Source organism: Trichosurus vulpecula, chromosome 5, assembly GCF_011100635.1.
Source record: "Trichosurus vulpecula isolate mTriVul1 chromosome 5, mTriVul1.pri, whole genome shotgun sequence".
NCBI lineage: Eukaryota > Metazoa > Chordata > Mammalia > Diprotodontia > Phalangeridae > Trichosurus > Trichosurus vulpecula.
The window spans coordinates 119,630,012-119,653,512 of record NC_050577.1 but is presented as its reverse complement, the minus strand read 5'-3'; the positions used below and the strand labels follow the sequence as shown (position 1 = coordinate 119,653,512).

The following is a 23,501-nucleotide window of genomic DNA, read 5'->3' as shown; positions in this document are numbered from 1 at the left end:
TAGGTCCTATTTTGAATGGATTTCATCCATCATGATTTTTTGTTGTCTTCTTTAGATCCAGCAGCCAAGAAAAGACAGAGACTTTCACTACTTGCGTGTTTTCCAAGCCAGAACACCTGTCTAATCAAGAAAACTCCCAGAAGGCAAACTTAGTCCAAGCCTGGGAATCTATTCCCTTCTTGGCTCCCTAGGGATGGGCATCCACCAGGGACCTGAGGCCTTGCTAGGAAGCAAATGGGAGGAGGCCAGTTACTGCTTCTCCTCTCCCTTTTTGTGATTCTGTTGTTCTCTGCAGGGAACCTTTTGCCCAGTCCTGCAGAACTCTTCTCCTCCCACCCCCTTGAATGGACCAGACTGTTCTGTCTTCGAAGACTCTCTACATTCCTTTGCAATTGGGAGATAGACCCGGAATATCACATGGGAACTTGGCATTCCCCTTACACAATCCCTTGAACACAATCTCCTCCCACATCCCACCTCTTACACAGAATTCCCTCTATTCTGTGCCTGTGCACGGGGTGGGTGACTGGAAGGAATAAATAAAGATGCAGCTCTTGTGATAAGACTGGTATATTAGCCTTTCCCCTGGTCTCTCACAGGCTAATCAAAATGTAGGAAACCCCCCACAACCCCCAGGTCTAGCCGGATCAGCAAAACCCAGCTGTTTTCTCATTCTCTATAGTGGCAACTCTCCCATTATATGTTAAGCTATGTAAATTGAACACCCTGAGATTACATGGAGCCAAGTCACCCAGCCTGGTGAATACCCCTGCAAGTTACATACAAGGTGGCCACTTAGCTTTATACCATGAGACCATCCAGGGGGTCGCTGGGGTAGTGTACTACCAGTTCTTTGGTTCCGTTCACACATCATAAAAGGATCAGTGTTTTCAGAGATCCCAAAACATTCTATCTGTATATAATACCCCCTGCACCTAAATGCTCTAAATTTTCATAAATATTTGCCAGAGCCAGAAAGCCAATTTTTAATTGGATTCTAGTCTCCACAGTTACTAAATAAGCATTTATATTGGTGCTTTGCTGTGCCAGAAATTGTGGCATGGTCTGGGGATACAGAGAAAGGCAAAAATGGTCCCTGCCTCAAAAAGACATTTAAATGGGGGAAACACATGTAAATAACTACATATAAGATATATACAGAGTAGAAGGGAGGTCATTTCAGAAGAGGGGCGTTAGCAGATGGGGATGAGGGATGGAAGGAAGCCAGGAGGAACAGGTGAGGAGACAGTAAAAAGGCCTAGGATGGTCTTATGGAAGGAACTGCAAGAAAGCCAGTGCTTCGGGTTCATGGTCTATGGACAGGACTAAGGTATCAAGAAGGCTGGACAAGTAGAAAGGGTTAGGAAGGTTAGGAAGTCATGGATAGACAGGTTATGAAGTCTATGGGAAAGTCCATGGTGAGGGACCTGAAGTCAGAACAGAGGCAGCAAATTAAGTCCTGTCCTGTCGGAATAGGGAGGAGATGAAATTACCAAGGGAAACTGCCAATGCCCAGTCAGTGCCAGAAGTTTGCCAATTGTCTCACTGGACTATTTTTTTTTTCTGCCAGCAACTATCAATAGTCAGTCAGTTCCTTCGGATCATAGACTGAGAGGTGAAAGGGACCGTAAGATGATCTAGTCGTCTGATCTTCATTTGACAGATAAGGAAACTAAGACTCAAAGAGGTAGTGACTTGCCCAAGGTCACCCAGGTGGTAAGTGGCAGAGCCAGGATTCCAATTCAGGACTTCTTAGCATGCTTTGTAGCATATAAACACTTCATTTTTAAGACCTAGCTCTTGTCTCACTTTGGTTTTTAATTCACCTCTGAAGTGAAACAGGCTTGCTCTCCTCCCCAGGGGCCCTGCTGGAGAAAGTGCCGCGAGTGCTCCCCGGCTTTACGCCCTGCTGGGCCTAATCACTATTGCTCCTGCAGTAACAGCAGGGGTGTTTGTTGGGGTTTTTAAATTATTATTATTTTCTGATTGAAAAGCAAGTCTCCATAACTCCCCAACAGCAAGAATGACATTGTAAAACTGTTCTGGGCTCCTGCCTCTATTTGAGGTTCAGTGTGGCGTGGAGAGTTTTCCACACCCTGGAACGGGAGTTGTAAGATTTCTTTTCCACAGTGGCATCAGAAGGGAAAAAATCTCATTAAAAGGATCTTAAAAGGATTTTTTAATTAAGAGGAGCATGCTGGTGATGGGGTGTCAGCTTGAGGACACAGAGGCAGTGAGAAAGAGAAAAGGAGAGAGGGACAGAGAGAAGATAAGAGAAAAGGGCATTTCAGTGCTGGATTTTTAATCATTGAGTTTTTTGCAGCTAAGGCTTCTAAAGCCAGTGGACTCCATCACCCATCTGTGGGCAGCACAGGGGCTACAGGGCCTTTGGTAGACAATTTAGCAACCTCTCTAGCTCCGAAAGGCATCAGACTGGGCTAAGCAATACCCATGGGGACCACTGATACATCCAAATAACAGGCAGTTGTAGAGGTAAAAATGGAGACAAAAAGGTTATGGTAGAAGAGGAAAAAAGAATCCTAGGACCATTGATCCAGAAATAGAAGAGACTTAAAGGAGAAATTCATAACAAAGGGGGTGAGTGTGTTTGTGTGTGTGTGTGTGTGTGTGTGTGTGTGAGTGCGCACGCACACACACGTACATGATTCCATACACATTGCCTCAAAGTAGCAAACGCTATGTCCTTCACTATGAACCAACCCAGTCCCCAGATAAAATGAGGGGAAAGTGAGGAGGCAAATTCTTTTCATTCACTGTGAGAATGTCTGCTGAGAGACACACAGACCAGCCATGGAGAAACTCAAGAAGTGGAATGGCACGAACCCATAAGTAGGCTGAAGATGACCCCTTACTGGAAAGAAAATGATATCCTGTGAGTTGTGTGGACCCTCCTAGGCACCCAAGCTGAAACAATGGCCAACATATCGTAAGTAGATTTGAAATGCTCCAGCTCTCCTTATTTCCAGGGTTGCCCTTGAGACTTGGTCCCTGGCCTCTCTTACCTAAAGTGTGAACTCTTCTACCCTTTCTCCATGTTGCCAAGGTCATTTTAACATCTTCACTGGCTTCTGATGCCATATTGCTAGGTCTGAAACAGCTCTGAAAGCATGGAATAGAACACTGGATTGGACTCTCCAAAGGCTATATTCTCAGAACACTTTGGGTCCCGTTGCTCAGTGCCCCTCAGCTCTTCCCCTTCTCCCCACTGCCAGAAATGGAGATAAGTTGCCTCAGCTAAAGGTGATTTAAGGGTCATTCCAAAAAGGTACACCAAAATACTGAAAAACACTGAAATAAGTTATGGAGGGACCCAAGGAACCTTCCTCAAAAACAGATATAATCATTGAGGTTTGCACATTCCTACACACAGAATGTTGAGGGAGGGAGGCTGGGGAAAAGCTCAAAAATGGGAAACATTAACTAGAAGGATCAAAATCCCTTTCAGTCCTACAAACCTAAGAAATTCTGCTTTTCTCCTTAGAATGAACCTTTTAAAAACAGTAATAGCCCTTACATAGCAATTAAAGATTTATGAAGCACTTTCCATGTACTACCTCACTTAATCTTCATAATAACCTCAGAAGGAAGCTGCTATTATCATTACTATTTTGCAGAGAAAGGAAATGAGGCAGACGGGTTCAGTGACTTGCCCAAGGTCAGCTAGTGTCTAAGGCCAAGATTTCAACTCAGATATTCCCAACTCTAATTTGGTGTTCTCTCTACTACCCCATCTAACTGCCTGAGACAAAGTGAGGACTTCTTCTTCAGTAGATACATTTTATTGACATAATACAAGGGGTTGCCACGAAGGAACTCATGAAAGGACAAGCTGGTTTGTCCTCTAGGACATACTGGAGACTGATTCCTAGTTGGCTGCTACCGCCTACCCTAAGGCCTTTGTTATTTCTCCATTTTGAGCCCACCCACAGAAAGTTCTGGCCTGAAGATTGTTTATCCCAGCTAATTGCTTTGACATGGTTAAACACTGAGATAGAATAATTATAAATGGTTCAATTGTAATTGTATCATTTAACTTTTTTCTTTACTTTCTAAACATCTACCATGTTAGCCTGAAAATAAAATTAGAGTTGTTCATTGGTTTGCCTAGGATTTGACACTGGGAGAGGAGAAGCAGAGCAGGAGTTCCACTGCTCCCTACCCAGTCTGATCTAGCCATTAGACAGGTCAATAAAACAAGCCCTGGGAGCTAGGTGTAGAAATATTGCTCCATCACAGAGAAGGAGAGAGTCATTCACTCATTCAATAAACACTTAATGGACTGCTGTGTGCAAAACACTATGCTAGGCACTGGCAGAGAGACAAATTTTAATTATAGGAAACATCTGAAATCAGCTGACTTCCTCAAGTCACTTAATTGTTGAGTCAAGTAGAATCCGATGTAGACAAGAAATGCAAAGTTCAGGGTCAATGTAGACAAAGCAATGCAGAAAGCTCTGTTTCTCCAGCAGAAAAGAATTTTTTTTAAAAAAAAACAGACAACTTATTTATGCGAGTATATATTCATATTACATAACCAAACTCCCTTCTTCACTCACTGGGGGTAAAGGTTGTCAGCGCTCATTTTCAGCACCATTTAGAGCATAAATACAGCTCTTTCCTATGTTAAGAATAATCATTTCCAGCAAAGGTACCTATAAATTAAACTTCCCAAAAATGAACCCGACTTTCCTGCTGACATTATAAAATAAAAACCTATTAGCATGGAAAATGTTCCCTGACAGACTGAGGTGAAAACCTGGAGCTTGTAAGAGGTTGAGATGGTGGCTAAGTCTGAAGTATTCTGGGCACCGGGAATGCTTCTAGGGCATTTTCCAGTATTGTAGCACTTTTTATACTCACTATCACATTCTTTCTCTTTTCCCTGCCCCAGACTATTAGGACGTTCTCCTATACTTCAATGATTCTGAAGACACAGTTCTCAAAACTTTGCTCCTTTCCTTCCCCTTTTGTGTAATTATTTACTGTAATTTTAAAGGACACATACATATATGATTTGGGACAGCCCATGGCAGCAAGTTTGTGCCTTGTGTCTCTCCCACTACACACATGTGGCATATGGTTTACAACTGCATCACAAAAAGATGCATTTGAAGTGTCAGGAAAGGCAGCACTTCTCAAAGGGCAGGATGAGCCTACTGGGCCTAGAAGTGAATTCAACTAGAGGTCAAGGTAGTCATACTGAGGGCAATCCTAGGGGATTAGTAGAGCATTGCTTTCAACCTTTCATCCCTTCTGACTCTTATCTGGCCATCTCTCCATATTCACTATACAAAGACTGTGCAATCAGACACAAGGATATAATGATGGTTCATGAATAGCATGATGATTTGTTATTTTAAAAATATCAAAAGTTTTTCCTTGAGACAGGATGCTTATCAAAATAGACATATTAAAAGTCATCATGAGAAGGAATTTGTTACAATCGTTTCCACTCAAGAAACAAGAATAAATATGGAACAATGAGATGCAGCTCCATAGAACAATCTGGATATAAATACGAAATGATCATCAAATCTTTGTGACTCTCCTCTGGGGCTATAAGACCTCAGAGAGAGGACCTGTTGGCCAGAGTTGTACAGTTCAGGATGGCAGCCCACCAGCTCTCTCCTACAATGAAAAACACAATACTACCAGAAGACAAGATGTTCTGCAATGTAGCAAAGGAGGCAGGTACTTAAGCCATTTGCTGCTATGGTTAAGTGTCAAACCATTTGCTCTTCTTTCCAAAAGGGGCTCCCTTTGTTGGTCCTAGTATTTTCTGCTTGTACTGTTCGACCAGCTGGTTGAATCGAATTTCTGACTTATTTTCCTTAGTCTTTTTCTTTGGTACCTATAGGAGAAAGGGAAGGAGGCAAAAAGGAATTAATGTGTATCTCACCTTTATTTAAACACCCAAAGGATGCAGTATTCAAAGTACTTGTTCACCAACAAGTTTTCCCAAGCTAAACTCCATTCAAGAAATCTCAGGATTCCTCAAAGAGAAGACATCAACAAGAGCTCTGTAATCTCTCTGCCACTACTCAGAAAAAGATGATCTTTATGAGTGCCCCATACCCATAGTCAGCAAACCTAGAAACCCGAGGGAGAAGGCAGATGCACGCGTCTGGGCTCTGAGCCACAGTTCAGACCCCATCAGCTCAGCAATGTCAGGCCAGAACCTGGCCATGGTCTGAAGGAAACACCCTTCCCCACCTGAACGCTTCCCAAGAATCTGTAATGAGCTTGGAAGGAGCACAGTGACTCCTGGAACCATCACCAAGCCTGGGCCCTCTCACACCCCTCCCTGCTCACCTTCCCCCAGAACACCCAGAAAGGACCTTCCTTACTGTACTCAGGAAAGATGGCTGCAGCCCGGCCCCTGGAAGACCTGCTTTTCACTAAGATAACAAGTGACAAGAATGTGCCCGCAGGAGGCAGAACTGTCACACTGTCCTCACCTGCAAAGACATGGTGCGCCGCTTCTCCTGTTTCTGATGTCTCATCTGGACCTTTGGCTTTTTGGGTGGAGGAGGTTTAGCCTTCCCTTTGTCCCGCATTCTGAAATCAGAGTCAAGCATTTACTCTGAGTCACCTCTCAAGGGCCACGTGGGCCAGGAACCCAGCAATCAAAAAGAAAGCCTCTCTCTTACAGAATGGCAAGCTAAACAACGTACTATTCCTAGACTGGGAGTAGGCAGAACTAACGTTTAAAATGACGCTACAGCAGGGCGTTTTGATTTCCAATCTCTGTGTCCTTGTTCAACAAATTAACCCAATGGCTTCACATTTCAGCCAAACTCAGAACCTTCATTTATCAGCCGATATTCATTCATCCCACAAATACTTACTGAGCACCTATTGCACACGGACATGACATAGCACTGTGTGGTATCGATGATATTATGTATTACAGAAAACATTCTTAAAACCATCTCATGCCAAAGTGTTCTTCACTAACTGAAGAGAAAATCCAATTAGACAAGTCTCAGCAAATACTAAGGTCCCATTCAGAAAGTAAGATGTTTATCTATAATGTTCACTGGGGCTTCTCTACGCTCAGTCATGAACCAGACAGGAAATATATGAAGCCCTGCCCTCAAAGGATCCCCAAATCAAAGGTCACATGCATCCTCCCAACAAAGTCTGACAATGGCATGTGTACTCATGCAAAGATGGGTTCTTTGGATCGTCCCTTCAAATGAGATTTTGCTGTTCAGTCATTTTTCGGTTGTGCCAGACCCTTGGTGACCCCATTTGGGGTCTTCTTGGCAAAGATAATGGAGTGATTTGCCATTTCCTTCTCCAGATCATTTTACAGATGAGGAAACTGAGGTAAACAGGGTTAAATGACTTGCCCAGCGTCATAGCTAATAAGTGTCTGAGGCCAGATTTGAATCCATGAAGATGTCTTCCTAACTCCAGACCCAGCACTCTATTCACTGCACCACCTAGCTGCTCACCAAACAAGATAACACATCACTGAATGTCCCAGTCATCTGTCCACAAAAAGGACAATAGCTAACTCCTGACTGGAGTAAACCTCTGTAAAACAAGGCCTGGCTTAGAAGCACCCTCCTCCCTTCCCACCCACCCATTGCTGCCCTGAAGTTCCTCCTACCTGATTTTTGGACCTCTATGTGAGGGGAGCATCAAGACCTTTCTCCGCTTCTTTCCATCTGGCAGCTCCACATGCTCCACTTCTGCCTTGGTCTGGAAACCTGCCCATGAACCTGGAGCCCCTTTTGGTTTCAGGGGAAGCTTGCTCGGGCCCTGTGTGTGACTGCGAGCAGCCTCAGGCTTCCGGAACTTCCCAGGCTGTTGCTGCTGGTCTTTTGGGGGCCCATCAGCTACAGACTTTGATTTCATTTTCTGCTGCATAAACCAACAGTTCACAGTGAGTTTCCCACATGGTTTCTCTACGAAACCTAGCTGCTGACAAGTCTCAGCAGAATATGGGTTTTATGTGAAGTGGGTAGAATCAGAAGAAAGAAAAAGCAGTATACTTTGTTTTCCCCAAACCTACGAGGATTAAGAAGAAAACAGTAACAGGCATTGGACATTCACTATAGTTGTCACAAAGGGTCAGAAGACAGGACACTCAGTCCCTCCACCTCTGATAAAGACAAGGAGGAAAGAAAATACTCAGGATCTAAAAGCAAGAAACTTTAGAACTGCTTCCAAAGCAATAACACAATAATATTTTTAGACAATAACTGCACATTTACTTTTTATAGGGCACCAAAATAGTCCTCGAACAACACTTAAATTTACACTCCCGAGTTTTCTATTCCAGGCCTATTTAGATTTCACACATAAATGATCTGTACCCCAAAACTATGGTGAATAGGCAAGTTAATATGATAAAAAATAGTCATAAACGCAAAAGCTAAAATAAGAACAGTAATTTCCATGTGTGTGTGTGTGTGTGTGTGTGTGTGTGTGTGTGTATATATATGTATACATATATATATACACATATATATAGATGGATAGATTTTAGAAATAGATGATTAAAACTACAGTGTATTATACATTGCATATTAAACCAAAAGGCAGTCAAAATCCAGAGAACAGAGAGATAGTACTTAATACAAAATTCTAATCTTAGCTTTAGCATCTATCCTGACCAAAAGTTTAATCAGTAATAATATTAATCTAGAGTTTCTTCTCTCCTGTCTCCTGCCCTCTCTCTAGTATGGTGCAGTTTTACCTAGCAGGAGGTAAAAGCAAAATGACCAAGAGATGAAACAGCAGGAGGAAAAACAGTCTGAAAACTCTATAAATTGTTAGTCCTCAAATAATTAAGAGTTAAGGATACGAAAAAAGCTCTGAGCAGAGACCTGCGCACTAGGACTTGGCAAAACAAACACCACAGGGCATTTTAAATAGCTACAAGAACAAGGTCTATACCAGGTTTCGCTGGGCCCTCAGTTCCTTCATCTTTAGTTTCCTTCGATCTTCCAAAGAGAACTCTACTATTGGTCTCTGTATAAGGGAAAGAGAAAAAAGCTTTCATCAAATATCTTAACTTATGGGTACAGTGGGTCATGTATATACGCAGTACAAGTGAGGCTCTGCTATTTACTCACTTCACACAGTAGTAAGCTTTATTGGTTCTGCAAGCAACTTGTCCAAATTACAATTCCCCTTATGCCGAGCCCTGTCCTTAACTCTTCTCATCCCTCTATTCTAATACAAGGAGACAATAGACACCAAGAGGCCCAGTCTGGGCAATCCATGACTCCCCACAGGACACCTCTCACCTTCTGAGGACCAAAGATCTCAGGGTTGTTGTTGATGTGACGAAGGGCTGCCAGCGCATGCTCGTGTTCTTCAAACTCCACAAAAGCATAACCCAAGGACTGACCCTTCACATTCCCATGTGCACCTTTAAGATCACGCATCACACGACACTAAGGGTAACCGAGAGAAAGAACAATGGTGATCTGACAAGAGAGAAAAACATCTTCCCTGTCCTCAAGCAGGTTTTGATATGGATGGCTCTCACAGCACCAAGTTCTCTAGCAACTTAAAAAAGGAAAACAATCCTTGTCCGGGTCGATGTCTACCTAACAGAGCACTTGGCTGTGCACGCACAGAATGAGTTAAAATAGATATGGTTCCCTTACCTCTAGGAACTTATATCCTAAAAATACACATCAACATGAAATTCAAATTTATATACAAGAGGAAAAGTAGGATAATTCAGTACAAAATGAAATAAACTGTCAATAGCTAATTGGCTCAGTAGATAAAACATTGGGCCTAGAATCAGGAAGACATAAATTCAAATCTGGCCTCAGACACTTCCTAGCTGTGTGACCCTGAACAAATCACTTAACCTCTGTTTGCCTTAACCTACTGGAGAAGGAAATGGAAACCATTCCAGTATTTTTACCAAGAAAACCCCATGGACAATACTGGCTGCCATGGTCCACAAGGTCATGAAGAGTCAGACATGACTGAACGACGATTCAATAATAGGCAGCCATTTATTTCACTGGAGCCCCACACCAAAGCTTTATCTTGACTTAGAGGTGAACTTGGTTTTTCAAATATACGCTAATGTAGTGCAAATTCTCTCGAACAGAGCTGGTAACAGATGCCATGACTATTGACAGAAAGGAAGCCAGCTCTTCACCAAGCTGGCAAATGGGCCAATACTTCTTTCGGCCATAGCCAACTCTTACAGACTATCTATTAAATTACTAGAATGACAGCAATCTGCATTAGAAGAAAGAGTATCCACACTGATGACATTACAGACCGCTGAAATATGAAACTGCATGTAAGCTTGATCGACTTCAGTATTTATGTGTGTAGGACTATATTATACCCACACCTCTCTTTCCCTTGAAGACCTTTCTGAAGAAGGCAAGGACAGCCGCCTACTGCATTTGAAAAGGTATAGGAAGAACATGAAGAGTGTACAGACACAGAGAAATGGGGAGAAGACTCTATGGCTATGAGCTCAGTGTTTTTTTCTGCTCAAAATTTCTGAAGTCACTCCTAGTTTTTTGGATAACAGCACGCAAATAATACTAAGTAATAGCCAAATAATAGTGAGGACTAAGACCTCAGGACCCCAAGATGCTGGACTCAGTATGCAACAACTATCTGCTGAGGATCTATATGCCTAACACTGTACAAAGCCCTGCTGGGGGCATTAAAGTCCAAGATATGGTCACTGACTTCAAGGATCTTACAATCTTGATGAAGAGACAAGATTTACAGAAAAAAATTAAACAACAGTATGTATCAGTAAATAATAATACGCCAATGGGAAAGAGTACTGAATTTGGATTCCCAATACTAGGTTTCACAATATTAATTATGTGACTATGGACCAGTCACATAAACTTTCAGTGGTTCCAGGGAATTCTCTAAGATTCTAAGCTACAAAAGGGTTGCTGATCTGGATCTGTGGAGGTACTTTCCACACAAGAAATTCCCTCCACCTAGTGAAATGACCAAGTAAAACCAAAAACCAAAAACCAAGTTGTCACAAGGAACAAATGAGATGCTTGTAAAGTGTTTTGTAAACCTTAAATCTACATCCGTTATCTCAATACCTACCAAATTAAAAATGCATTAATCATAACCACATGCTATCCTTTATATCTGGAAGATAGATAGTAATATTAGTCACTGAGGATAATGAAATAAATTTGTAGTGACAGATTTAGCTACCCCTTCCCAGCAAGCCCCTCTTGTGACCAACAGCACTTATTTACAAAATAATGGCTAGGGTTAGGAATATAGTCTGAAATCACAGAACACAGGAAAGCTACTTCACCAGTGCTGGGACTGAACCCCAAACCCTGACTGCATCACAGCACACAATGCTTAACCAAATGAGTCACAGATGTTGGCACAGACCACGCACCCCCCCCCCCCCCCACCGAATGTAGACAAACACCAAAGGGATACTTGAAAAGAAAAGGAAGAAAGGAAGAAAAAAGGGAGAAAAAAGCACCCTCTTACCTCCTTCAGGCGCACAGCCCTTCCAGCTCCAGCTGCAGTCAGCACCAACCTCCTGAGCTGTTTGTCATCCACCGCCTTTGGAAGATTGTGGAGACACAGCCGGGTCATGGAGACAAAGATGTTCTGATCCTTCAGTTTCTGATGTTTGAGAAGCTCAAACTGCAAGAACAATGAACAACAAACTGGTAGAGTTCAAGTCAACCTTAAGAAGAGCAGACTTAGAATTTGACAAGACGAAAGAATATTAATAACAGTGAGGAAGACAGCTACCGACGTTTAGTCATCATGTCGCACAGTGCTTTTTCCTTTTATTCTCATGAGAGACCTGTGAGGTAGGCAGCACAAGTATGTTACAGGTAAAGATCAGAGAGGTGAAGCGAGGTGAGATGAAATGAGAAAGAGCCCAAGGTCACACAGATAATAAGTGACAGAGCCAGGACTCGAACCCAGGCTTCAAACCTTGGTTTCAAATACAGTGTCTTGTCTACTATAGAATAGCTGCCTTCTAAAAGCAAGGAATCCTGTCAGCTAATGATTGTGTGTGTGTGTGTGTGTGTGTGTGTGTGTGTGTGTGTGTGTAAAATGGAAAAGACTGGTCATAATACAGTCTCACATGGCCTGACAAAGGAGGGAAAATAGCTGGTGCTTTCCTTTGCTTTGGTAGCTGGTTTATTCTGAAAGTACAAGATATCTTCTCAAATGATGAAACCTTAAGAAAATTCAACTCTGCCATCTTGAGGCAAAGGAATGTCTGTACCTATAATCATGTTACCACAACTGTACTGTATGGCTACCTGACTGCACAAGATACAGTCTCTTCATTTAAATGCTGTGCCAAATTTCATATATTTGCTTATTACTTTTTCCAGTACTAACTTAGGCTTATAATACTGCATGTATACCAATCTAAGTTCACCTAGAGCTGTGTCTTTTTTTAAAGTAAATTTTACTGAATAAGTTATGATATGTGAATGAGATGGAACACATTTTGTTCTATAGGAAATTATGAAGGGGATGGTTTCAGAAAAACCTGGGGAAACATGTATGTTTTACATTGTAAAGCGAGGGGAGCAGAACCAGGAGAGCAACTTATATAATAACAACAATAACGTATAAATAATGAACTCTGAAAGACTCAGGAACACTGATCAACACAGTAAACCACCACAATTCCACAGGACTCATGATGAAACATGCTATCCACCTCCAGATAGAAAGGGAATGGACAGAGGGTAAACATATTTTATTTTCTCTCTCCTTTTTTGGACATAGCTAAGGAGGGAATTGGTTTTGTAGACTACACATAACTGTAATGGGTTTTGTCTTTCTTGGCTTCTCAATGGGTAAGGGATGTAGAAACAGAAATAAACTAAAATTGAATTTAAGAAAATAAACTGGGGCAGCTAGGTGGCACAGTGAATAGAGCATCGGCCCTAGGGTCAGGAGGACCTGAGTTCAAATCAGGCCTCAGACACTTGACACATGCACTAGCTGTGTGACCTTGGCCAAGTCACTTAACCCCCATTGCCCTGCCCAAAAGAAAAAAAAAAAGAAACTTTATGAGTAAAGATTATGTTCCATTCCTGAGCTCCTATCACCTTTCTCCAACTGTCCACTTGACTTTCCAAGTTGTACATCTCATAGGAATCTCAAACTCAACAGGTCCAAAACATAACTTATTATCTCTCTCCCAAACCCATCCCTTCTTTTAAACTTCCCAATTTCTGTCAAGGGCAATACTAGTCTTCCAAAATCCCAGGTTTACAATCTTGATTCTCCTTGTTCTCCTCGATTCTTCACTCCTTCTAACCAGACACATTCAATCAGTTGCCTAACCTTGAGTCTGCTGCCATACTATGCCCATCTCTCTCTCCTCACATGGCCTCCACTCTAATTTAGGCTTTCAGCTCTTTCTCATCTAGACTATCCTAAAAGCCTCTTAACCGGGTTTCCCCGACTCAAGTTTCACGTCACTCAAATCCATCCTCTACCCAGCTACTCAAGTGACTTTCCTTAAACAGAAAGCTCTGACCATGTCATTTCCCTACTAACTAAACTCCAGTGGCTCCTTCTGTACAATCACAGACTGGGAAAGCTGGAAGGGACCTTAGCGGCCATATTGTTCAACCCAGTGCTGAAAGGGATCCAAAACCATAACATAACTGACAAATGGTCACCCAAGCTCTGCATGAAGACCCTAAGGGAGGAGGAAAGCCCCTACTTCTAGAAGCAGCGATTGTACCTTTGGACAGCTCTAAATATTAACAAGTTTTTACTGACACCAAGCCTACATTTGCTTCTTTTCCACTTCTGCCTATTGCTCTTAGTTTTGCTCTCTAGGGTTAAACAGAACATGTCTTATCTGTCTTCCAAATGATAGCCCTTCAAATACTTAGTAGTAGCCATTATGTCCCCCAGAGACTTCTATTCTCCAAAGCTAAATACTCCCGTTTCTTCAACCAATGCTCTTTGATATGAATTCAGGACCCTTGGCCATTCTGGTTGCTGCCCTCCAAACACTCTCTTAAATTGCAATGCCCAAAAATCCTCCAGATGAGGTCTGATGGGGGCAAAATACAGTGGGATTAGCAACCCCTTTGCTCCTAAAAAGGCCTGCCTCTCTGAGTTTAGCCCAAGACTGAATTAGCTTTTTTGGCTGCCATATCACTGACTCACATTGAGTGTGCATTCCACTAAAACCCCCAGATCTTTGTGAGAGGAGCTAACTACATCTTCTCATCTTATACTTGGTGAAGCTGACTTTTTTTACTCAAGTGTAAGACTTCACATTATCCCGATTGGTTTTCAGCTTATAACGTTCAGACTATTAACATAGTGAGATCTTTTTTTGGATCCTGGCCACTTTCCAGTGTGCCTCTAGGATGAAATATAAACTCCTTTTTTGGGTTATTAAAGCTCTTCACAACCTGCTCCCAAGCTACCTTTCCAACCCTGTCGCACATTACTCCCCTTCCTGCACTTGGCAGTCCTGGCAAACCGGCCTTCTTGTTGGGTCTCATACACAACACTTGGGTTTTCCTCTCCCATGCTTTTGCACCAGTTGTCCCCATGCCTAGAATACACTCCTTTCTCACCTCCACCTCATTTCCCCCACAACTCAGCTAAAAGGCCACTTTCTGTACAAAGCCCTTCCTGCTACCTCTGTTGTTGGTGCCCTCCCCACCAAAAGTATCTAAATTTCTTCTGCACATTCTTGTATATGTACATGTTGCCTACTTCCCCTTCCCCTCCTCCCTGGCACCAAGCACAGCTCCCGACCACGTTTGCTGAGTGATACAGTAACTTGCTCAAGCTTACTCGGGTAAGTAAATAACCTCCTAAATCACATAATCTCATAAGCAACTCAAAAATCCAGTCACATTTCTATGACCCCACAGCCAATACAGAGTAACAAGGGAGTAATCCAGTGTCCATTCACCCCAGAGAAAGGGAAATGAAGAAAGCGACATCACTTCTGCCCCATGCACACTCCCCTCAGTCTTCAAATGGTGTCTTAATTTTCAAAAAGGGGAAGAAGGTGGTTATTTCAAACCATAAAACTCTAGAATGGGTTATTAAAGGGAGAGTCTATAAAACACTTAGAAAGGGAAGACAAGATATCAGACATGAGCATGAGCTCCTTAAGAACAAGTCATGCCAGACTAATTTCTTTTTTTTTTTTGATAGGGTCACTAGACTACATGTGGAGAATATTATGAACACAATATAACTTGGTTTCAGCAAAGCATAGCATAATATTCAGTAATATGCTGGTAAACGTTTAATAACTATCTCTAAGAAAAAATGTGTGGGAACGCACTTTTAAATTTAATCTGCATTATTATTATTTTCTCCATCACTTTCTTAAGTCTAGACCAGGGCTGTCCAAAACGCAGCCTGCAATGTGATTTATGCAGCCCGCCTACAAGCACAGAAATTTACACAAATGCTTTAGTAAACGAAGCCGAGCTACCACAGAGCTCTCACTAAAATGGCAAATCAAAATAAAGTCTATTGTTTCAATAAAAACCTAAGGCTGGACGGCCCTGGTCTAGACAATCAACAAAACAATAAATCAAGCCCTAACTTGTAGCCTTTGCTAATTTCTGAGGTGTAAATGCTCACAACAAAATTTTAACAATCAGCTCTAGTGAACAAGTATGAGGTGGCTCCAGCACGCCACTGAAATACCACCTAGGATATTGTTGCAGGTAAAATGGAAAGCTATGAGCTGAACACAAGTATAGTTGGGTAGTAAAAAGAGCACTGGACTTTGGATTCAAAGGGCATGGGTTCAAATCCTACCTCTGTGTACTACAGAACTCATCCTTCCTACTAAACTTCTACCAAACTTTACCATTTCTATTGAGGGCAACATGATACTTCTAGCTTCCTAGGTTCATAATATCAGCATTAAACCTCAACTCCTTACATTCCCTTACCCCATACATCCCAAGAGTTGCCAACTCATACCATTTTAGTGACTGTAATATCAAGATTCCAAACCTGGCTCAAAGACTCATATCTTTTAAGTAGAAATCCTTCCCTGAGGATTCCAACCTACACTGATGTCTATCTTCTCTAATTCCTTTTGCACTTATTAACTGCATTACATAATCAGAATCTAATTATATATTATTCTACTCTCTGTACTACGCAATTCAGTACTTTATTATATTAAAATATAAAACTGGCCCTCCACTAAAGACCTATTCTAATGATTCATCATGGTGAAGAAATGACCCTAGGTTCTTGAAGGTTATGCAAAGAACAATCGTGGGCAGGTCCTAGGGTAGCCATCCGATGATGAATTTTTCCAGTCATAGCAGCCTGTGGAGATCACATAATTAAGGCAAAACCACATAATTGTGACCTGCACTGGTAGTGAGAAAAGACACACCAAACATTTGAGATACTGTAAAATGCTGACATATGTAATATATAAATAAAATACTTGTCTTATTAACTGGTTAACATATATGCCTTATCCAAAACAGACTGTCAGTCCCTTGTAGGCAGAGACTGCCTTATACTCACCTCTTTAATTCCCTAAAGTGCTAAGTACATAGTAAGCACTCACACATTTTCTGATTGCCAGAACCTAAAAGCTGGCCTGGTTCTGGCTACACTTACCCGTTCTCTCTTGGCAATATCAGCAGCACTCAGCCCTTCTGCAGCTTTCGTCCCAGCACGGATCACTGCAAAAAAAAAAAAAAAAGGGCAAAAGGCCAGGAGGTCACCAAGGGACTTTTCACTGAGCAATCAGAGGAATGTTTTCTGAATAATGCAAACTGCATTCAAGACCCTAAGGGCTGTGCTGGTCAGGACACAGCAGTACAGCCCAGAAAGAGGTTACAATTCTCTGAACTCAGAACTGCTCCTAAGTCTAAAACACTGAACATTTTGTTTTTACAAGGGGGATGAATATGTATGGAGGATGTTAGATGGAGATGCCTGGAAGTAGTGCGCAACGATTTGTACTGCCCACTGTTATCACCTACAGAGTGAGACAGAGACTCATTTAATTAAGTTAAACTCAACAACACTTATTAAGGGCTTTCTACATGCAAGGTATTGTGCTAGGCTCTGGAGATTCAAAGATAAAAATGAAAGCAATCCCTGTCCCCGAGGAGCTTACATTATATAGGAGGAATACAACATGTACAAAAATAAATCAATTTGTAGCCAGTCTTCACAGGCACTCTAAACAAATAAGCAAAAGCCATCCATGAAGATGTCCAAATATGGAGCTAACAAGAACAGATAATATTAAAAAATGGAGGATGAAACCTTCTGTAAAGTCCAAACCATGGCTTTGGAGAGAGCATGGCACTGGGAATAGATCTGGATTTTTCTGGGGGCTTCGTGATTTTGTTTGTGGTGACCTGCTGTTAGGAATGTTGTTTTTTGGCTTTTTAGAGACAACTTTCCATTGCCTTTGTAATGATGAGAAACATCAGAGTTCAAGATGAGGAGGACCAGCTGAGTCAGGAAGCCTAGGGATCAAGTCCTACCAGTGACACACAGTACTTGTGTGACTGCAGGAAAGACAAAAATTCTAAATGCCCTCAGGAAACTCTCTGAGACCTGAAGTTATAGGAGAACTGCTGAGCTGCATGAGAAGAGGGAGTTTTCATACTGAGAGTTTCCCTAAATTAATAAAATTACAAGGCCAGACTAAAAACAAAAAAAAGGGAAGAATCAAGAACCCAACATTGTAATGTTAGCAACTGGCTCAAAACTAGAGTCCCACATTAAACCTTTTTAGCAGAAATGGTGACAAGGAGATAAGATTCCTGGTTTGAGTTTCCTTCTCCCTCTTTGCTCCTGCCCACACGCTGGTAGAATGTTTAAATGCAGATTCACAAAGAAGATACAAGAACCTGGTTTTTCCACAACATGGAAAGTCATTTCCTCACTAATCAAAGCTGACTATCTGCAACATTAGAATAACATATAAAAGGTGCTGAATAAATGTTTTTGAATTGAATAATATGAATAGAGCCTGAAGGTCACAGGATTTAGAACTTCAAAGAAATCTTAGAAGTCACATAGTACCATATGAATCTCTTCACATAATATAGTTTTTTGTTTTAATGCAAAATTTTACCCAGAATATATTATGGCTGAATCTTTTATGAGACATGAGAATGCAGCTGTGAAAATGCATCAAGCAAAAAGGTTATCTGAGAGCCCACTGCAGATACAGCATTTTCCTATACTATGGAACGGTGCACAATGTCTCCCCTTACTCACAGCCTTCTCTGGCCAGATAGAGGTTCCGGGTTCCTGTTTGCTTCTTTACATTCTTGGTTCGCAATTTTTCAGCTTCATCCCGGGTCACAGCCAAGTCCACCTTGAGCTTCCGGCCATCCAGCTTCAGCCCTCCATCCTACAATAAAATATATCCTCTGTCTCTTAAGCTAGGCAGGTAGACACAGACAGATAGGAAGAAGTAATCAAGCATTTAATAAGCAATACAGTGAAAGAGTAATCCAAATCTTTCTGTCTGAAATGCAAATTTAGGATATTCTGGTCTGGGAGTAACAAGGAGTACCTTTTAAAGTATACTATTTTCTAGACTAAGAGCCAATCACAAATACAGCCTTGCATATAGCAAACTTACTACTGGCTCTGAACAGTCCGTACCTATCTAAATGGTCCAGAAGGCAGAATCAAATTGGTAAGCATACCGTAAATTGGCAAATACTTAATACTATAGGCAAGGCTACTATAAGAACAAATGAGGATATATTTTATTAAAGAGAGTCACAGTGATACAAAATAATAGATAATCAAAAAATCATCCAGCTTTGGAATGCCATCAGAAACACAGTCCTGTCTATACCTGGCACCGACTCTTTTCTAGACTAAGCATGTTGCTGACTCAAGGTTCTGGTAGGGAAGACACATTCTCCCAAAGCTGATCATCTGCCTTTACTCATGCCATCTTACAAACCTGAAAATGAATCCTCCGCTTTTCCCTTCAATTCCAGTGCTGAAGTACCGTGAAACTTTCTTTACCTCTCCACCCCAAATCAAAGTGAGCTCTCTCTTCAAATTCCTCATAGCGCTTTGCCTAGACAACCTTGTACTCTAGTTATTTCTGTGTCTGTTTTAACCCTTTCTTCTCTCCTCCATTAGACTGAGTCTCTTGAATCCTACTTACTATACTTGTTTTGAGGGCCAGACCTGTGATTTCATCTATGTACATGTGCAAACTCTCGCCACGGATGAAGATTAGTAACTCATCTGTAACCTATTCAAAAGTTGCGAGGGTACACCAAGGTTAAGTGATGTGCCCAGAGTCACATGGCCAATATGTTTCAGAGGCAGAACCTGAACCCAGGTCTTCCTGACCCGCAAGTCAGCTCTCTATCCACTACACCTCAATACTTAACAAATGTTTGCTGAATTAAACCTTACTGTGGATAATCAAGAGTTGACAATAATCAAAGGTGTTTACCCTATCAAATTTTGCCATGGAAATCACTTTGGCAAAAATTATAGGTCAAGACATTTTGTCTTACCTCAGTCTCTGCAGAAGCTGCTGCAAGACATGCCTGAGCTGCTTCCTGAGTCATGAACTGGGCAAATGCACAACCTGGAGAGAAATAGAAATGAAACGTCTTCCTAGGGCACATCCAGAAGTCAAGCCCAATACACTGTGGAGGCTGAAGTGAACTGAGCTAGTGATGCCTCTTATGGCACATCCCCTCAGAGAGAGATGACCTTCATCCCATCTCTCCTTCTTTCCAAGTCCCTCTTCTTCAATAAGAGGATCTACTTCTCAGTACTGCCAAGTGTGAGAGGGGGTAGCAGATGGCCTGAGGGACACAAGTAAGAGCTACCCACTTTGTTTCCAGTTTTTTGCCACCATAAAAAGTATTTCCAAGAATATTCTGGTGTATATATAGAATTTTCTTTCTGCCTCTGACCTCTCTGGGGTATATGCCCTTGAGAAGATTGATAGGTCAAAGGGTATGTAGAACAGCTTAGTAGTTTTTCATGAATAACCCATGATGTGTTTCAGGACTCATAGATATTGCTAATTCCATCATTCTGAAAGAGTGAGATTAATGGGTCACTTACCAACTGCCCCTTTCAAAGTTGGAAGACATCAGAAAAACTTTAGATCACATTAGTTACTTAATACAGAGATTCTACTGTATAAATTAGTGCTCCCTGCACTTATGTTCAAACTATCTTTTTCAATGAATAAATAACTGAAGAGGCATTTATTAAGTACTTAATATGAGTACAGCATTTTGTAAAGCACTGGGGATATACAGAAAGACAAGACAATGCCTGCTCCTAAGGAGCTCACATTCTAACAGAGGAAGACAAGACAGAGAGAAAGGTTCAGCTTCAAATTAGACGAAAAGGCTAGAAGGCTGAGGGGAGAGAGGAAACAAGTATTTCTTCAGCATCTACTATGCGTCAGGCACTGGCCAAACACTTTACAAATATTATCTCATTTGATCCCTAGGTCGCATGGCAGACAATAATGCATCTTCTTGAGTGTTCTTCCCAATGATTAAAATCAGATCCATTTGACAAAGCCAGGGTCTCTGGGTCTTCAAAAGCTATGGCTACTGAGAAGACAGGGGCTGCAGCACCTACAGAGGGAGCTGTCAGGCCTTTTCTCCACAGGGTGGCAGTTGCCAGGCTGGAAGAAAGGCCAGTGAACTGAAGGGCCCTGCAATTCCCAAGGCTCTTGGGCAAGGGGTCCTAGACTATCACTACCAGATTCTGAGGGGGAGCAAGGTCAAGATGGTGGCAGTCACCTGGTGCATGTTTTGCTATGGTACTTTGGCTACTGTGTTTTACCTGCGACAAATGGCAAGTGATTAGCAACTGATGGGGTGGGGTGAGAGGGCCCATGAGGAACTGGGGTGTGGCTTCCCTGTTCTCATATTCTCTGATTTGGAGACACCATGCTACTCAAAGCCTTATCTTTTGATAAATCTGATTACAACTAAGAGCAAAAAAAAAAAAAAAAGAAAGAAAACAATACAGTAGGCACCTGCTTCCCTGTGACTTTCTTGAACTTCATTATCTTTCTGCAAGTCAAATAATCCTTTTTGTTTTGTTTCTAACATTCCTCCTGATTTTTTTGACCTTTTTAGTTACAGGAATATTCTAGATGGAAGATTATCTTTAGGGAATAATCTACAATGACTAAAAGATCCCTCTGCTAAGGTGTAGCTGACAGCTCAAAACTAATTATCTTAATAGGTATAACTCAAATTATTTTTTCTCAAAATGGCATTTTTTCGCTTGCCAACATTGAAGCTCATCTGCTACTTTTCTGCCTGCCTACTCACACAACCTGATGAGATCTTCCTACAATCCATGCCTTTCGATGAGACATCATACTACCTCAAAGAGATGAGTGCCATCTGCATAAGTATTTTTATGTGCACTTTCTCTTCCAGATCATTTTTACAAATGTTAAAGACTACACCCAACATTCTCCATCCAGAGAACTGCTGGCTTAACCAGGTTGGCTAAAAAAAAACTTTCTTTGCTCCTACACCATGTTGTTGTCTTCACTCTGGAATACAGAATGAAGTGCTGGGATACAGCATCCCTAAAGTCACTTACAATCAAGCCATCCTGTCATTTTCCTTTTTTACAGAAGGTAGCTGCGTAATGTCGAAACAGTCTTGTAGATATATGAGTTCTCCATGACATGTGAAATGCAGATAGACACAAACAAAAAAAACTGCATCTTACATTTCTTTCCTGTCATCTATTGCATGGTACACCTTCTTATCAATTTTTGCATTAAAAATATTTTAAGTTGTTCCATTTCCAAGGCATGTGAATAAGATAGGTTGGTTGGGCCCACACAATATAAAGTCTGAGACAAGAAACGCAATCCTGATTTTCTAGTATAATTCCTTAACTGTTTATAAATCAACAACCTGCAACCCCAAGGTCATATCTGAAATTAGCTAATGTTCCCCAGATGATCTCTATGTGACCAAGTTTAGGAGAGGCTTAGGACCAAAATTCCTTAAACATCAACTGAATTACTGGTTCTAACCTTGGCTGCCTTCTTTTCTCCTTCTACACCTTTTCTCTTGGCAATATAACCAATTACCACCTGTTTAATTATCATCCTGGAGTATATGATACCCAGATCTATATAGCCAACCCTAATATCTCTCCGAAACTATAATCTCACCAACTGTCTGGGGGACCTTTCATGCAGGATATCCCAAAGGCATCCCAAACTCAACATGTTGAAAACAGAACTTTCCCCCCAAATCTGATCCTCTTAACTTCTACAGACAGAACTACTTTTCTTCCAGTTACTCAGGGTAACCCTGGAGTCATCCTCAACTCTCTCCCTCCTCTCCTTTTCCTTTCTTAATCCCCATTATATCCAATCAGTTGCCAAGTCTTATCGATCCTGTCTTCAGATTTATCTTGCAAATACTTCTTCCTCTTTATTCACAACTTCCTAAAGAAAATCATCATCCTGCCTAACCTAGACTCTTACCATAATCTCCTAATTGGACTCACCAAAATAATCTTACCAAACAAGTCTGACCATGTCACTACCCTGATCCCCTTCATGGCTCCCTGTGGCCTCTGAGATAAAATACAAATTCTTCTGTTGAGGATTAAGGCTCTTCAAATTTTGCCTCCAGCCCAGTTTTCCAAGCTTATTTCACACGATTCCCCCTTACCCACTACATTCCAGCCAAACTGACTTATCTGCTGTTTCCAAAACTCAACATTCCATTTCCCAATTCTAAGCCATGGAACAGGCCTGCATCCCTCCAGCTCCTAGAATCCCTGGCTTCTTTCAAATTTCAGCTGTCTCTTGTTGGATACCTTTCCTGACCCCTTTAGTTAATGCTCCCTCCCTTTCCAAATAATCACACAACCTTATCTGTTTACATGCTGCATCCCACCAACTCTGTCCTGGAGATTGTTTTTCATTTGTCTTTTTTTCTCCACATAAGCAAAGGGCCTTACGAGTAGTAGGTACTTTAAAAATTCTTGCTGGATATTGCTGAATTGGAGAATAGATAAATAAACTGGAGTATCTGAACATATTGGATTATCATGTCATAAAAAAGGACAAATATGAGGAATTCCAAGAAAAATGGCAACATTCATATGTACTGATTTAGGAAGACAGCAGAACCAGAAGAGCAATCTGCATAATAATTATAATGTCAGTGAAACAACTCTCAAAGGCAGATGGACTCAGATTAAAAGCAATGACCTGTCTTATTCACAGAGGCCAGGCAATGAAACATACTTCCCTCTTCTCAACAGGGAAGCAGGGAATACAGAGTATTGTATACACTGGCAGATCAGATCAATGTTTAACTGTTTTCCTTTGTTAAAAGAGAGGGTTCTATGGCCATGGAATGTCAGGAAATGATCGTCATATAAAAAATAAAAAGCAATGATAAAACATTTTTTAAAACAGGTAGGAGATGCTATTTTTTCCCACTCATTCATGAGTTGCC

At 41.5% G+C, this 23,501-nt stretch overlaps 1 protein-coding gene across 1 annotated transcript in view; it reads right to left on the bottom strand.

The window, feature by feature from the left end:
* Positions 1-4,330: 4,330 nt before the first annotated feature.
* RBM28 (RNA binding motif protein 28) overlaps positions 4,331-23,501 on the bottom strand; it is a 38,306-nt gene continuing 19,135 nt past the window's right edge. The window contains exons 11-19 of the mRNA XM_036759735.1: positions 19,536-19,609; positions 18,262-18,397; positions 16,639-16,703; positions 11,506-11,664; positions 9,285-9,434; positions 8,932-9,006; positions 7,640-7,893; positions 6,480-6,579; positions 4,331-5,872 (exon numbers count right to left, since the gene is read on the bottom strand). Of these exons, the coding sequence (XP_036615630.1) occupies positions 5,738-5,872; positions 6,480-6,579; positions 7,640-7,893; positions 8,932-9,006; positions 9,285-9,434; positions 11,506-11,664; positions 16,639-16,703; positions 18,262-18,397; positions 19,536-19,609 (1,148 nt within the window). The 3' untranslated portion in view covers positions 4,331-5,737. The remainder of the gene's footprint in view (positions 5,873-6,479; positions 6,580-7,639; positions 7,894-8,931; positions 9,007-9,284; positions 9,435-11,505; positions 11,665-16,638; positions 16,704-18,261; positions 18,398-19,535; positions 19,610-23,501) is intronic.